The sequence below is a fragment of the Balaenoptera musculus genome, chromosome 20 (genome assembly GCF_009873245.2).
Source record: "Balaenoptera musculus isolate JJ_BM4_2016_0621 chromosome 20, mBalMus1.pri.v3, whole genome shotgun sequence".
Lineage (NCBI taxonomy): Eukaryota > Metazoa > Chordata > Mammalia > Artiodactyla > Balaenopteridae > Balaenoptera > Balaenoptera musculus.
This window is the reverse complement of record NC_045804.1, coordinates 12,554,543-12,571,308: the sequence shown is the minus strand read 5'-3', so window position 1 is coordinate 12,571,308 and position 16,766 is coordinate 12,554,543. Positions and strand designations below refer to the sequence as shown.

Genomic DNA, 16,766 nt, shown 5'->3' with positions numbered 1-16,766 from the left:
TCAGCCTTTAGCTGCCTCTGTTTCCCTTCTGAGTTCAGAACATTGAGAACCAAGAGATGGAGTGGAGGAGGCTGCCAGGAGAATGGGGGCCTGAGCTGGGCGGGTCCCCAGGACTGGGTGGCGCCAGTCACAGGGCTGAGCTGGCAGCCTCACCTGGAAGCCCGTGAGTCTGAGAGAGGTGGGGCAGGGAAACCGAGGGCAGCTCCCGCTCCAGCCCCCTGGGAGAAGGCCTAGTGGGGCAGGGGATCGTGGGACTCTCACCCTGATGGGAGCTCTTGAGGTGGGGAAGAGGGTCCTTTCCAGCAGGAGGAAACCAGGAGAGAGGAAGAGGGCATCCAGGAATACCGAGGACCGCCTGGGGAGCTGTGAGTCTCGGGCCTGGATGCTGGCTGTGAGGCAGCCCAGGGAGAGACCAGATGGGCGTGGAGACTGAGGGCCCTCGAGGGACCACACCCCAGGAGAAGAAAGGATCACATTATAGGGTGTGTCCTGGGAATCGGACACCACTCAGGAAACAGGAGAGAACCAGACAGAGAAGGGGGGGGGGTGGGGGAGAGACAGAGAATTGAAAACTCCGGGAGAAATGATGAGATGGGAACCGTCATAATCGTTCGCTGTTGGGTGAGCCGTGAATCACTTTATTGTTGTAATAGTTTATGGACTTTTGGGTTCAGCCTGTGGGTGAGGCTTACACAGCCAGGGGAGTGGAGCCGTGAGCCCCGTGTCGGGGGTGTGGGGTGGGGCTGCTCAGGAAGCCGGCAAGTAGCGCGGAGGGAAGAGTGGCATGTTGTTTAGAGACAGACAGAACCAACAACAAAACTGCCGGGAGGGGTGGTTCTGGGCTCATGGGTCTGGTGTCTCTCCTTGTGGGTCCGCTAGCAGCTCCGTCTGTGCAGAGCAAAACCCCACAGGACCACAGGGGAGAGGGACAAACCCACGCCCACGGTGGGAACACGAGCCCTCCGATGTCCTTCATGCAGTGTTACAGGCCCCAGCCCAATCTTGACCTCGTCCTCCACTAGGTCCTCTGCGTCCCTCCTGCCCTCAGCGTGCCTGCGGGTCTCTGCTGGCCCCGCCGTGCTCTTTTCACCACCAGCTCTTTTTGTTCCAGGAGCTGCTCCAGGAGTTTGAATCTGAAATGCAAAAGCGGGAGCACGCGTTCCGCCTGCAGGCTGACAGCATGAGCAATGTGGTCCTAGCACACGAGCTCAAGGTAGAGGGCGCCCTCGGACTGTGATCATTTCCTCAGCAGAAGTGAGAAGGCCCTTGCGAGTTAGGGTTCACATGAAGGCCTCCCGCTTTGTACGTGGGCCTCGGTCTCTGCCACACAGAGTTGGGGGTGACATGCAGGTGACATGCTTGCCACTGTGCCTGCCAGGGCCCCGGTCAGGAGTGACAGCCACTCTGCCCAGCCAGAGGAACGCTGGTGCCACCAGTCCGGGTCTAGTTACCTGACCTTGAGGAAGTGCCTCCCCCAGGAGAAACCGCCACCCCGCAAACTCTGTCCTTGGCCTGTGTACTCCCGTGATACCTTGGAATGGGCCTGTGAGGAGGTGCCACTCATCCCCCTATGTTCAGGAGGAGGCCTGTCTGCAGTTGGTGCTCCCAGCCGTGGTGCTGGCTCCCCTCCGTGAACAGGACTTCTCTAAAGCACTGGCCCCGACACGGCCAGGGCACACATGAGGAGCACGCGTGCCTGGCCTTTAGCACCGAGACAGGGAGCAGCCTGGAGGGGCGGGGGAGTTGTGCCGGGGACAAGGAAGCAGGGTTGATGCCTGGCCCGGCCCTGCTGCCCCAGCTGGTCACATCCGGGCAGCGTCCAGCCAGGTGTTAGTAGTAAGATCAACACCCTGCCCTAGTGGTCAGCAAGGTCCCTCCTCTAGGCCACCAGCCTCCCCACAGGGCTGCAGTCCAGGGGGCAGCACCAGGCCCTGCCTGACCCCTCTGCGGGAGTCTCCCTGACTTTCCCCTGGAGGAATGCACCCAGGGCCAGTAGGACCTTGAGGCTGGGGCTGCCTCACAGTGACCCCCCACTCCGAGGCCACTTTGGGGACTTCTGAGCACCAGGGGAGAGAGGGCAGGCGGGACGTGCAGGGCCAACCTGTGCCTCAGTGCAGTGGGCACTCCTGTCAGAGGAGCGGGGGATGGGTGGGTGGGCCAGGGGATGCCCCACTCCCATCTCCAGCTGCCGTGAGTCGGTTCTGGTCCCCTGAACACCTGCCCCTTGAGGGCATCACAGGTTATACACAGAACTGATTTGGGGGCAGCAGTACCATCACCTCTGCATCATAGTCGAGGAAGCTGAGGCCCGGAGAAGCTATTTAAAAATTGAGTGTGTGGCTGGGGTTTGAGTGGGGCCACTCAGCAGGGAGCCACGTTCTTACAGCCTCCATCTGGCTGTGTGATTCCAGTATTCAAATCATGCCCGAGTCGGGTGCTGGGGTACGACAGGGACTCACACGGGGCCCGTGCTCTCAAGGTTGTGGGAGCATGTGAGGAGACTCACTGTTTTATTGCTTCTCAAATTCCAGTTTTCCTTCTCTCCCAGTTCTGATAAAATGGTAAGGCTTACCTCTAACACCTCAGTTTGTTCCACTTATATCCTTATTTTGAATTCTTCTCTTTCAAAGATTAAACTGCTGAACAAAGAGCTCGTGGCCCTGAGAGAGGCCGGGGTGAAGGCTGCGGAGTCCCTGCAGAGCGCCGAGGCGGTGAATGCGGAGCTGGAGGACAGGCTGCAGCGCAGAGACTGGGAGCTCAGGGACCTGGCTGCCGTGAAGGACGCCCGGTGCGGAGTCTCCCCATCTCCCTGTGGGCGATGTGGCCAACGCACCCGATGTTTAGCATGGTCTGGACTCCAGCCTGGAGGCATCTGCCTGTTCTGGCTTATTCCAGGCCGGCTTTGCTGTAGCCCCTTACCTGCTTTTTCCACTAATATTTGATTCTTTCAGGATAAAAGACTTAGAGGGTAAACTTCACTCTGTGCAGCTCACCAGGAAAAAAGAAGAGGAGACGTTTAGGAGGAAGTGAGTGTTTCTGTCTCCAGTGTCAGCGTAGGAAAAATGTTCCCTGATCCCCTTGGGGGCAGACCCAGCCCTTCTGTGGGACCATTAGCTCGGTCAGGCCTGCTCTTCCAGGGTCTCCCCTCACTTTTCAGTTCAAATGAGTATATTTGTGTGTGTTTGGAGGAATATCATCAAAACACTAAGAATTACAGAACACGCCTTGTAAAATGAATTGCTGAAAGCCGTCCAGATTGACACTTAGAGCCAATGTACTTGACCCGTTGAAACAAGTCTTGGGAGCAGGGTGCACACAGATACTCTGTGTCCTCACACACTGCGTGACCCCACAGAGTCATGTGCAGCCCAGGTGGCGTTATTTACGGAGCCAAGATGACAAGAAACCTGTGTTCCTTGGTTCCTTGGTGTGGGCTGGGGTGTCCATGCCCTGGAGTCTTGGTGTTTGCCTTTTGAAAGTAGCTAACCAATGGTCACAGAATAATGCAGTGCAGAAATAACTCCCTCCCTTCACTAGCTGTCATGATCAAACTTTTGTTGTGATTTGGTGAAAAAGAAAGGTATATCCTGCCAGAAACTAATGGGTACAGCAACTGGCATGAGTATAGTTTTTTGCTACTAGAAGGTGGAAAATACTGAACAGTTTGCAAGGTGAGTAAGATGAAGATTGATTGTAATTGGAATGAAAAGTACGGCATGCGACTTGATTAAATAAGGCTTAACCATCTCGTTGAACAATGCTGATGGAATCTGAAAGAAATCATGTAGAATTACCTTTTTGAGGGCTTTTTACTCTTCATCGAAACCAAATAGAATAAAAGCGTAAAACATCATGGACATCATGTCAGCTGTCAGCGACACCCAACAGTGTATTTTCGAGACGAATGTTCTGTTGACAGAGTTCCAGTAGGTTTGGCATCTCTAGCGAAGACAGACATGCAGCCTGCATCCCGCGGCCCCCAGTTCTGGGAAGCCTCAGATTCTGGGTTGAAAGCAGCCCAGCAAATGGGGTAGCTGCGAGGTGAGGGCAGTTTACACCTGCCTTCTGCTTCCCGAGTCGGTGCAGGTTCTGCTGGTGGCCCTTCACTGAAGCACATGTTCTGGGGTCTTCCTCCCATGGGCTGTGAGCTTGGGAGGGCTGGGGCCCAGCGTCTGAGAGTCTCTCAGTCAGTGTTTTCGTGTGAGGAGTGAGGAGCCGAGAGAAGCGGGCAGAAGTGCCCTTCAGGAGGACATGCGTGCAGCACTCCTGCAGAATGAGGAAGGTTCTAGGCTCGGGGGTCCTGAGCGGGGCCTATGTGAGCCACTGGGGACCTCGCTGTGTTTCAGGCATGAGGAGCTGGACCGTCTGGCCAGGGAGAGGGACACGGTGCTGATGGCAGTGAAGAGCGCCCATGCGGAGCAGCTGCAGGCGGTAGAGGCCAGGGCCCTGGAGCTGCAGGGGCACTGCGACAACCTCGAGGTGCAGCTCCGCAGGGCTGAGTGGAGGCAGGCGGACACCACCAAGGAGAAGGACGCCGCCATTGACAAGTGAGCTGCGGCTGAGGGCCTGGCTGCCTAGTTACCTGTTTCAGATGAAGGGAAGTGGGCACAGGCTGTTGGGAGTCACTCCTGCCGCTCCCGTCACTGTTGTTGTTGTTGTTGTTGTTGTTTTAATTTTATTTACTTATTTATGGCTGCGTTGGGTCTTCGTTGCGGTGCGCAGGCTTCTCATTGGGGTGGCTTCTCTTGTTGCAGAGCACAGGCTCTAGGGCGTGCGGGCTTCAGTAGTGGTGGCTTGTGGGCTCGAGCACACGCTCAGTAGTTGTGACGCACGGGCTTAGTTGCTCCGCGGCATGTGGGATCTTCCCAGACCAGGGCTCAAACCCGTGTCCCCTGCATCGGCAGGCGGATTCGTAACCACTGCGCCACCAGGGAAGCCCCCCCGTCACTGTTTTTAACCATTTTCTTTTCTCCTTTTCTTTTATTTGAAAGTATGTGGTTAGTATGTGTAGATGTATGTATGAATGTGTGCGTTTATTTATTTGTGGTAAATACACATAGCATAAAATTTACCATCTTAGCCATTTTTAAGTTCAGTGGCATCAAGTACATTCACAGTTGTGCAACCATCACCCCATTCGTCTCCAGAACTCTTTTCCCTGTAAAACTAAAACTGCCCATTAAACAGTAACTCCCCATCCCCCTCTCCCAGTCCCTGGCACCCACCATCCTACCTTCTGTCTCTGTGAATTTGACTTCTGACTCTGTGAATTTGAATTCCACATGAGTGGAATCCTACAGTGTCTGTCCTTCTGTGACTGGCTTATTCCACTCAGTGTGATGGCTTCAAGGTTCATCCATGTTGTAGCGGGTGTCAGAATTTCCTTCCTTTTTAAGGCTGAATAACGTTGCATTGTTTGTATAGAACTACATTTTGTTTATCAGTTCATCCACTGATGGCCATTTTGGTTGTTTCCACCTTTTGGCTGCTGTGACTAGTGCTACTATGACTATGGGTGAGCAAATATCTGCTCAAGTCTCTTCTCAGTTCTTTTGGGTATGTACGCAGAAGTGGAGTTGTGGATCATATGGTAACTCTATATGTTTAACTTTCTGAGGAACTGCCAAACTGTTTTCCACAGTGGATGCACCATTTTTCACAAAGGTTCCAGTTTCTCCATAAACTAGTTTCTTTTTATTTTTTTTAATTAAAAACCATTATTTTAAATTATTTTTTATTTTTTTGGCCGCACTGTGCAGCTTGCAGGATCAGTTCCCCAACCAGAGATTGAACCCAGGCCCTCAGCAGTGAAAGCACAGAGTCCTAACCACTGGACTGCCAGGGAATTCCCAACTAGTTTCTTTTTAAACCTAGTTTTCTTTTTCGGCATCTTAACCAGGCCATGACATGTAAGCCACTCTGTCCCACTGTGCCTGGTGTCTGCAAAGGACCATTGTAACTGAAGTCATAATTGAACTCAGCCTTTTGGCGGTCAGTAAGGAAGTGATCTTTAGAGAAGCTGTGTTTACAGAAGACAATTAAGACAAATAAGTCATTTGTAGAGCCTACTGTTTAGCAACTGGCTTTTCTCCTTTGTTTGGAAAATATTTCTATCTCTTTTTTTTACAGAGAATTCTCTGCCAAGTTATATTTCTATTTAAGGGGAAAATGGCTCTTAAACTATAGAATACCAGGAAGTTAAAGTTTATTCAGGATAGCTTCCTTAGAGTCACACGTTTTATTGTTTGATCTGTTAAACGCAGGTAGCGGTAGCTGGAGGGGTGAGGCAGCTCAGTCTGACGGGCGTGTGTTTCCCCAGCCTCTCCTCCGTTTGGACAGGCTCTCCCTGGGCCCTTCTCACGGACGGCGACTCAGAGCCCAATATCCGGGTGCACAGAGCTTCCTGCGGGCAGGCCTCCTTCCTCTGCTCTCACCTCTTGGCATGTCCACCCTCGCGTTCCTTCCTGTTCTTCCGTGGGACCAGTCAAGTGGCCATGACAAGCAGCATCAGTGGGTTCCCAGGAGAAGTCTTAGTGTCGTATCAGTGTCTTTTCATACCCAGACATACTCTTTACAAATCAGCAACAAAACGGCCCATACTGTGAGCTTGCCGTCTCTTTGGGCCTATTTGTGATAGTTTTCCTGAGACCATTGGTTTGTGGATGGCGGAGTAGAGAAATGATGACCTGAGACAGCGTTGTGAGAACTGTGTGTGTCCGTGCAGGTGTATAACCTATCACATGGAATATGATGGGGCCACATGGCACTTTAACCTCCTAGTACCCAGAGGTAAGATGCAAAAAGAAATAGGAGAAATTAACTCCAGGAGACTTCCCTGGTGGTCCAGTGGTTGAGATTCCACGCTCCCAATGATCGGGTTCAATTCCTGGTCAGGGAACTAGATCCCACATGCTGCAACTAAGAGTTAACATGATGCAACTAAAGATCCTGCGTGCCACAACTAAAAAGATCCCGCATGCTACAGCTAAGACCCGGCACAACCAAATAAATAAATAAATATTTTTAAAAAGAAAAAGAAAAAAAAGAAATTAACTCCGATAACATTATATCTAACCCAGTATACAGTAAGTCCCCTACATATGGATGAGTTCCATTCCGAGTACACGTTCCTAAGTCCAATTTGTTCATGAGTCCAACAAAGTTAGCCTAGGTACCCAACTAACACAATAGGCTATATAGTATTGTACTGTAATAGGTTTGTAATACTTTTCACACAAATAATACATAAAAAACACACAAACACAAAAAATAAAACATTTTTAATCTTATAGTATGATACCTTGAAAAGTACAGTAGTACAGTACAACAGCTGGCATACAGGGGCTGGCATCAAGTGACCAGGCAAGAACAGTTACTGACTGGAGGAGGGAGATGAGGTGGGAGGCGGTAGAGCTGAAGGATCGTCAGCAATAGGAGATGGAGGGCAAGCTGCAATTTCACCCACACCTGACCTTAATGGCACAGGTTCCGGTTCCTTGCTGGATTCGATTCTATCTACCCTCTTAAAGAAATGATCCAGTGATGTCTGGGTAGTAGCTCTTCTTTTCTCGTCATAGATGACATGGTAGCACTGGATTGCATTCTGAACAGCTGCTGCAAGCTTCGTATACCGTTCTACATTTGGGTCCTGTGCCTCAAATACTAACAGTGCCTCCTCAAATAAAGAAAATCCCTTGCCATTTCCTGCATCGTGAATCTCTTCAGTTCTTCAGTTACTTCTTCATCTTCGTGTCTCTCTTCGTCCTTTCTCTGGGCCTCCAATTCCATCAGGTCTTCATTAGTAAGCTCCATGTTCACATCTTTGAAACTTCGCAACTTGAAGGTTCATATGTAGGGGACTTACTTTAACCAAAATGCCATCTTGTTGCATATCATTAATAAGTAATCAATATAAAGTTATTAATGAAGAAGGATGACTAAACTTGCCTGAAAAAAATATTATTGAGATATTTTGCATTTTTTGGTGCTAAGTTTTGAAGGCACATCTCAATTCAGATTGGCCACATGCCTGGGAGCCCCATGTGGCCCGTGGCCCAGTGCTGGGCAGCGCTGGTCCAAATGCTGGTCGGAGGCCAGGACTCAGTGAGGGCGAGCTCTCTGCTCTCCAGAACACAGGCCTGCTTATGCTGGCTTGGTCTTGGCAAAGTGGAGCAGGAACCAGGATCCCATTCATGGACACATGCAAAGCCCCTGCTGTGTGCAGATCATCTCGTGGGAATTCATTAGAATTAAATATATGGTTCTCGAGCTCCAGCACCTTCTCTTATAGTTGGGGAAGCCCAACACACATGGAATCACGAAGGATCAGATTAGGGACTGTAATGGGAAGCTCAGAATGGATGTCCTGCTTGATGTGTGAGGCCTGGGCAGTCGACCTCCCAGGGCCACCAGCTGCTCCCCTTTCCCACCCGGAAAATCAGATAAGGTCCAGTTACAAAGTACCTCCTAGCTGATGTCCTCCGGCCTCGGAGCAGAGTTGCCAATGAGTAGGTAGAGGGGAAGGAGTGCTTTGGAATTCCAGGGCAGGCCAGGCATCTCGTGTCCTTTCGTCTTCCAGCGACACACAGATCGGAGGAGAGCCTTTCATTTCCCTCTGTCACATCAGACATGGGGCACTCGAGGCTCCAAGGCTAAGTGTCTGGTGGGGCACAGCCAGGGTGAAGCCCGGATGCTGTGAGCAACCAGCCCACCCGCACACACTTCCCCACGTGGATTTGGCTCCAGGTCGGTGCCTGAGATGGGGGCCAGCTTTGTCACGGGTTCCTGGGCCCCCACCTGCTACTTTCTCACCCCGACAACTACATGGGACCAGAGCAGGTGCCGCCCCAGAGAGAGGGTGCTGGGCAGACCCGGAGGGGAGCAGCTCCAGCCCCCATTCTGACACTAGCACTGTGTCTTAGCTGGACAAGTTCTGCAGTTTCCAACTTTTTGTGGCCCCTTGTGATATTATTTTATTTTAGGTAAGAGTCAGTATGACTCTGGACATATTGTGCTAGAAGTAATTTGTTTAAATTATATGGGCTTCCCTGGTGGCGCAGTGGTTAAGAATCCGCCTGCCAATGCAGGGGACACAGGTTCGAGCCCTGGTCCAGGATGATCCCACATGCCGCGGAGCAACTAAGCCCGTGAGCCACAATTACTGAGCCTGCGCGTCTGGAGCCTGTGCTCCGCAACAAGAGAAGCCACTGCAATGAGAAGCCTGCACACCGCGATGAAGAGTAGCCCCGCACACCACAACGAAGAGTAGCCGCCCTCGCCGCAACTAGAGAAAGCCCACGTGCAGCAACGAAGACCCAACACAGCCAAAAATAATAAATGAATTAAATTTTTTTTTTAATCTTAAAAAAAATTATATTAAGAAAAATGACCTTTTCCCATAGCTAAGACTAATGCTGGAAATTTCATACTTGAAATGTCTTAATCCTTTGAAAGTGTGACACTTTTATTACATGATGTTTCCAGGCAGGTTCAAAGAGGGTGCATTTTCCTAAGTTAGCAATAGAGCTGAAGAATCCTAATGCTTTACTGAGCAGCATGGCTTTCTTCTGGGCTGTGGGGTTTTGTACATTTTCCCATAGTCATTCCCCTTCTTCATTCCCACCTTGGTCTTTAAAGCATTTTCCCAAATGGGTTTCACTGCAGTCTTTTGTGAAAAGAGAACTCTGCTACTCAGAACGATAATAATCCTGGCTCAACCGCGAGCCATCCCCTGCCCGCTGCAGCAGGGTTGGCCTGTGAGCAGAGAGCCCCACCCTGCCACCGCATGTCTGTGCCGGGCATCACGAGGGCGCTGGGGTGCCCGAGAGAATGGAGAGCACAGGGCTTCTCAGGCGGGGACTCGGGCCTGGGGGTCACAAGCAGGGGCAGGAAGAGCAGAGCAGAGCCATCTCGTTCCTGTGGGGTCAGCTGACCCTTTGCTGAGGGCATTTTAACCCAGCAGTCCCCAATCTGTTTGGCACGAGGGACCATTTTCGTGGAAGAGAGTTTTTCCGCGGATGGGGGTGGGGTAGGGCGGTGATGGCTCAGGCGGCAACGCGAGCGATGGGGAGCGGCAGATGAAGCTTTGCTGGCTTGCCCGCCACTCACCTCCTGCTGTGCGGCCTGGTTCCTAACAGGCCAGGGTAACCAGCACAGCAGGGGCTTCCCTGGTGGCTCAGTAGTTAAGACTACACGCTCCCAGTGCAGGGGGCCCGGGTTCAATCCCTGGTCAGGGAACTAGATCCCACATGCATGCCCCAACTAAGAGTTCACATGCTGCAACTAAGGAGCCCACGAGCCACAACTAAGACCTGGTGCAACCAAATAAATAAATAAATAAAATAAAAATAAATATTTTTTAAAAAATTATTTAAAAAGAAAAACCCCAGCACACCAGCCTTGACGTTCAGGCCTGTCTAAGCTGAAACGTTTAAAGAAGCTTCCCACGAGGGCACCTGCTCCCTCCTCCTTCCCATCTCTGCCCATGTTTGGATGGAGCTTTGTCTGAGGCTCAGGGCAGCTGCCCTCGGGACTTTGATCCAAGGCCTTATCGGCTGACAGCCATTTGCCTTCCCACGGCTCGTCCACCTCTGCACCGCACTCCGTGGCCCACCTGTGGGCCTGTGGCTCTGGGCAGTGGCCAGTGCGTGACCACAGCATTTACCCCACAGCATGCTGAGTACAGATTAGGAGGGACACAGGCCAGGGCTGCAAATAGGGTGACCACCCTGTGAGCTTTGTGTGGTTAATATCATGGCTACTCTAGTCAATATCTTTAGGTATTTTTTCTAAAGTTTTTCTTCTTGGGAGATTTATCAGATTTTTGGTGATTCTACCAAGGAATGTAAAGGGTTTCTGTAGAACCTTATCTTACTGTTCAATTTGGAGATATATGTTGAATGTCTCTATGTGGAAGGGCTGTGCCGGGCATGGCAAGGGGTGCCCAGGTGAGTCAGATGGCACTGGTTCAAAACTGTTGGCTCCGAGAGACACGCCCTGGCACACATTGCCCCACGCACCTGGTGTGGGCTTGGCATTCTGCAGGTGTTAGTCGATGCTTGGGTTGGTGGGAGGGATGGGTGTATATTTCTTCTAGGGTAGGACCATTTCTTAATCTAGGCAAGGAAGTCTCTGCCCTGATGAGTGTGAAAGATACCCTGATTTGTAGCATTTCCTTTGAGGGCTGTGTGCATTTCCTTTGAGGGCTGTGTGTGTGTGTATTTGTTGTAAAAGAGAGCTCGAGTGAGAACCACGCCCACATTCACATAGCTTCCCTTCTTTGTTTAGACTTCGGGAAGATGCGTCAGCTCTAAAATCCCGCTGGGATGCCCAGATTGCTCAACTTTCCAAGGAGATGGTCTCCAAAGACCTTCAGGTTCAGTCGCTGCAGGAAGAAGAGGTGAAGCTGAAGGCACAGCTGGCCAGATGCCAGCAGGACATTGGAAGGTACCATGTGGTGGGGGAGGGGGGTGAAGATGGGGCGGTGGGGTGGGTGGTCAGAGGAGGCCTTTCCCACAGAGCGCGGTTCTCGGTCTGCACTAGGGCTGTAAAAGTGTGTGTGCCATTTGGTCCTGTGTCAGGAATCACCTCTGAGGTCTTTTGTCTGACTGTTAGTGTCTTAGTCTCTTTTCCTATCAGTTGGAATGAGCACTTGGCTAAAGATAATATTCTCTTTCTTGAGAAATCATTGAAGTATAATAAATGTACCAATTTTAACTGTACAATTGATGAATCTCGACAGATATGTACATAAATATGCAGTATAACCACTACTACAGTCAGGATATAAAACCCTTCCATTGCCCGAAGTCCCCTCACACCCTGGCACCTGCCGGGATGCTTTCTGTCACTGTGGGTTTCTCTTGATCTGGAATTTCATCTGTGTGGAATCCTACAGTTTATAGTCTTTTGTGTCTGGTTTCTTTGGATATTTATTTGAATATTCAGGTTTTCTATTTTGTGTGTGTGTGTTGCTTTTGGTAATTTGTATCTTTCAATGAGTTGTCCATTTCATCTAATTGTTGACTTTATTGGCATAAAATTGTTTATAGTATTTCTTTATTGTCCCTCTAATATGTGTAAAATCTGTAGCAGTGTCCTCTCTCCTTCTTGATACTGGTGACTTGTACTGTCTCTTTTCTTCTCCATCAGTCTAGCTAGAGATTTATCCATTTTACACATCTTTCCAAAGAGCCAGCGTTTGGTTTCATTGATTTTTCTCAATTGTTTTTCTGTTTTCAGTTTCACTGATAACCTGCTCTTATCCTTATTATTGTCTTTCTTCTGTTTGCTTTGCTTTAATTTGATGTTCTTTTGATAGCTTCTAAGGCTTTCCCCACAAGGTCTCATCTGCCAGGAAGGCTGGTGGGTTTTTTATTTCAGACATTTCACTTTTCATTTCTCTCCTCATTGTGTGTGTGGTTGCCTTTAATCTCTGAACATATTTACAGTAGCTGTTTTAAAGTATTTTTCTGCTAATTACATCACCTCTCTTGAGGGTCTGTTTCTGTGGCAGCCAGGTCCCCCAAGTAAGTGGGTCTCACTCAGCTGGAATCAAGGTGTCGGCCAGGCTGCCCTCTCTTCTGAGGCTCGGGCTCCCCTTACCAGCTCATCTAGGTTGTTGGCGGAGGTCAGTTCCAGCGGCTGTGGGTCTGATGTCTCTGTTTCCTTGCCGGCTGTCAGCCGGGGTTGTCCTGGCCACGTGGTCCTCTCAGCACGGCCAGCAGGAGAATCTCCCTGCAGTGGGCAGGATGGAGCCTTACTCGGTGTCCCCTGTAGAAGGTGTTACCATCCCGCCCTGGTCACAGCCCTGCCCACTGGGGGAGAGGCCTTCCAGCGATCTTCACCCTGCGTTGCTCTGCGTGGCTGACGAGAAGCCTCGTGCGGGTCCGGTTCTCTCCCCCATGCACTTTTCTTCCATCCCAGCCGGTGGTCTGTACCTTCCCCATGGCGTCTGAAGCCCCTCCTGTCCAGCACTCGGAAGCTCTCAGGCAGAAGGCTCACATCCCTCTCCAGCCATGGTGGATTTCTTCCTATTTCCATGGTTATTTCCTCCTTCCATTCTGATTTCTCCCAACCCCCGGTAGATGGACGCTGGTCTTCTGAGTTCTGTTTGACCTTTCAGCTCACTGTTGACTATCCAGCTGTGTCTGCTCTGCTGTGAACCCTCTCGCGTTTCTCTAGTGCAACCATTTTCTTGTTTGAGTTTGCTGGCTTTCTTCCTGTCTCCTCTTACTGAGTTTGACCTCCTCTCCCACAGTGCTGGGTTTCTTGGTATTGGGAGACCCGGCCGCCTGCTCCTCTCTGAACCTGGGCCTGTGTGAAGGTGTAAGCCAAGCCCGTGAACATGGCCAGCCTGGGGGCCCAGGAGGGGCGCCTCCCACCTCAGCTACATCACAGCCCAAAGGGACCTCAGGAAAACATTCAAGTTGGTGGTTTTCACCCCCGCAGGTACAAGCAGCAGCTGTCTCTGGCCGTAGAGAGGGAGCAGAGCCTGGAGCGTGACAAGGTGCAGTTGGAGCTGGCCTGGCAGCGCCGCTGCGAGGGTGTCGAGCGGGAGCAGTACCAGCGGGCTGAGGACTTGATTCAGGGCCTGACTGCGGCCAGAGACCAGGTCTCTGCTCCCCAGGGCTGTCTGACTTCTTTCTGCAGAAGGAAGGGCTGGGAACGTCCACTGCGGTGCGTGGAGCCCGGCTTGGGCCCTCACTGAGTTATCCTTTGCATTTGAAAACACTCAGCCTCACTGAGCAGTTTGATTTATAACAACAGGACTTAAAGTGATAAGATGAGTCCCTGCCCATAGCCTTTCTCTAACGGCCAGTGCAGCTGCCTCTGGAGCTGGATCAGCGCTTGCTGTGCTCTGCCGGCTCTGATGGCCACGTATTTCCTGGGGTTTCTCACCCGAGTGTCTGCTGTCTGCTTCCCAGCAGGATGGGGATCTGGTCTGGACCCTGAAGGTGGCACTGCTTCCTTGTAATCCTCCCAGAATGAACTGAGTCTGTGTCTTCCCCAGGTTGCGGCCAAGCTGCAGGAGACAGAGCGGGTGCTGTGTGGCCAGGAGGTGGTGCTGAAGGCCGTGACCCGAGAGAGAGACCAGGCTGTGCAGGCGCTGGGGACACGCGGACTCCACCCTGAGGAGGAGGCGCAGGTGAGGGGCCGCCTCCTGCTGAGCCTCCGCACGGCTCTTCCTCCCAAGCCCCTTGGAGACACCCACTCCCCCAGCCAGAGGGAAAATATGCCAAATAGAACCAGCACTGGAGGCAGGTCTTTTCAGCCCTATTTCTTTTAAAATGACTGTTTGCACAAACAAGGGTGAGGCTGAGCCTCAACCAGTTAACGGGAGTCTACACTCAATCTTTGTATCTTCAGCATCTGAAATATCAAAAACCCCCAAATTCAGATATTGCACCGTGGCAGACAGTAACACAAAGAACCAAGAGGTTAGAGCTTTATCCCCAAACACACTTCTTCACGCATGGTGAGTAAGCCATTCAACATGTGACGACGGCTGTTCCTCTCATAAAGCACAGACTTCCTTACTGCTTTGCACTGGCCAGAGCCTGATACTGACTATGGGATGCCTGCGGGTTGAATGGTGGCCCCAAAAGGCATGTTCCGGTCTCAGTGCCTCAGGATGGGACCTTCCTTGGAAATAGAGTCTTTATGGATGGAGTTAGTTAAGATGACATCACTTGGGAGCAGGGTGGGCCTAACCCAATAGGACTGGTGTTCTTAGAAAAGCACACACGTGAAGACAGACACAGGAGGAATGCCATGTGACGACAGAGGCAGAGAGTGGAGCCTTGTGTCTGCGGGCCAAGGGGTGCCAAGGACTAGCGCCAGTAAAACCTGAAGCCGGAAGCGGCAGGATTTGACTCAGAGTTGCAGAGGGGGCATTTGCTTCCGCTGAGGGGGACCCTTGGCGCATGCCTAGAGTTTGGCATTACAGTGAACACAGCCCATGTCTTGCCTTGCCTCTTGCCTTGTCCCCCGTCCATCCAGGGCTCCGGAGGGAAGCCCTGTCACCGGGCTGCTATGAAATCTGGGCAACCCGCAAGGAGAAGTGCCTTCCAGAGCTGCACCAGCAGAGCTTAGCCCGAGCCTGTCTCAGACATGACCTTCCTGGTTCAGTGGCCCATTGTTTCAGTAGTTGATCTCTGTCCATTTGTGGAAAGTCACTTACCTGGTCGTCCAGGATAATGGAGCCACTGAAATCCTTAGGATGTTTCCAGGGGTGCTGGCCTCTTCCCACCTGTCCAGCTGTCCACCTGTAGAGGGAGGATGGACGTGGCACAAGCTGCGTCTCCAGGCGTCCACCGGCCCTGCTTGTGCCTATGTGCGCGCAGCCAGACTGTCGGGAGTGCGGGTTGTAGCTCATGTGTCCTTGCTGGGAGGATTCGTGCTCACTGTGGGTGGAAGGCGGCCCTGGGGCCTCACTGCGACCTCTGTGGCGGGCACTTGCCCGCAGTTGGTGCTGGGTTGACCTAGCGTTCACCTGGTGGAGGTGGGCTCCTGCCAGCCATGCTACGTGGGCAGTGACTGTCCTCTCTGCACAGGTGACTGCGCAGCCCCCAGTCTGGCCACCCTCAGAAACCTCGGGAGCTTCCGAAACACACCCCTCTGAGTCCCAGCAGGACCTACTAGGCCCGATGCCTTAGGGGTTGAGCTCCGAAAGGCACATCTGTTAACAAGTCCCCGGGGAGATTCACCGTCAGCCAGTGGTCAGGCTTGGGAGCACCGATGTTCCCAGGAGGAGAGGTGGGGCCGACCCCAGCCTCCAGAGTCACCTGTGGTCCTGGGGGCTCACAGCAGTTAGTCTCTGCATGGGTGCCTTCCCTAGGACACATAGAGAAAACAAATGCCTCTCTTTTTTTTTTTATCAATGAACCCCCACCCCAATTTTTCTTTGTTGTATTTTCCCCCCAGGCTGGCAATTAAAAGAAGTCATTTGTCTCCAAGCACCAGCTCGGCTGGTCAGGGAGGCCTCTCATGGCTGGTTGCCTTGTTAAGTAAACAGGGGCTTTAGAAATGGTCTAGGGGTCAGAAACAAGTGCCCCGCCCATCCCATGCAGAGTGGGGAGATGCACACCTTTGTCCTGTACAGAGGGGCCCGGCCACGGGACCCCGGAGACAAAGCGAGTGGGGCGCGGCAGAGCAGCATCCCAGGCACCTGCGAATGTGAGCTGGCGTGGCGGTCTTGACAGAGAGATGTGGCTTCCAAGCCAGGACCCAGGGTGGGGCAGAATGCTGCACAAGTTCCTGGCTGACCCAATGGAATGAAGTTTTTTGAATCCTGCAGATAATAGCAAAACACTTGTGCTCCCCCTACAGGGCCTTAATACTGGGAACAGGTTAAGGATGTGACCACCTGGTAAAGCGGCAGGTGTGGGCGGACAGCAGTTGGTGCTGAGTTCTGCAGGGGTGAGCCCTTGGCAAACACTAAGGTAGGAGCAGTGAGGGAATCTGTCATACACTGAAGTCAGAAATAGAGTCCGCCAGGGAGCAAGACACTGTGCTTCCTGGGGAGTGATGAGCCCATCACAGATTCCACTGTGCAGACGGGCAGGCTCTTGGCTTTGGCCACATCTTCTCCCTCGCTTGGTACTAGTTCCGAGCACGGAGCCTCAGCAGAGCCGTGGTGATCACCCCACGGAGACCAAGGCACCACCGTCGGGCAGGCACTACCAGGGCAGAGACGCAGCCACGGCCGCAGGGACAGAGGATTCGCCTTGCAGCTGGGCTGCACTGCGGCTTTGAGGTGGATCCTG

General features: G+C 52.1%; 1 protein-coding gene across 3 annotated transcripts in view; it reads left to right on the top strand.

Annotated features, from left to right (window-relative positions):
* The window catches only part of CCDC57 (coiled-coil domain containing 57), a 112,454-nt gene that overhangs the window by 22,144 nt on the left and 73,544 nt on the right, over positions 1-16,766 (top strand). For 2 of the 3 annotated variants that reach the window (XM_036838396.1, XM_036838397.1), the window contains 7 exons: positions 1,112-1,213; positions 2,631-2,788; positions 2,952-3,026; positions 4,347-4,547; positions 11,287-11,445; positions 13,450-13,612; positions 14,012-14,146. In XM_036838396.1, the coding sequence (XP_036694291.1) occupies positions 1,112-1,213; positions 2,631-2,788; positions 2,952-3,026; positions 4,347-4,547; positions 11,287-11,445; positions 13,450-13,612; positions 14,012-14,146 (993 nt within the window). Of the gene's footprint in view, positions 1-579; positions 622-1,111; positions 1,214-2,630; positions 2,789-2,951; positions 3,027-4,346; positions 4,548-11,286; positions 11,446-13,449; positions 13,613-14,011; positions 14,147-16,766 lie in introns of those variants that run through there. The other variant, XM_036838398.1, reaches the window with a different exon arrangement.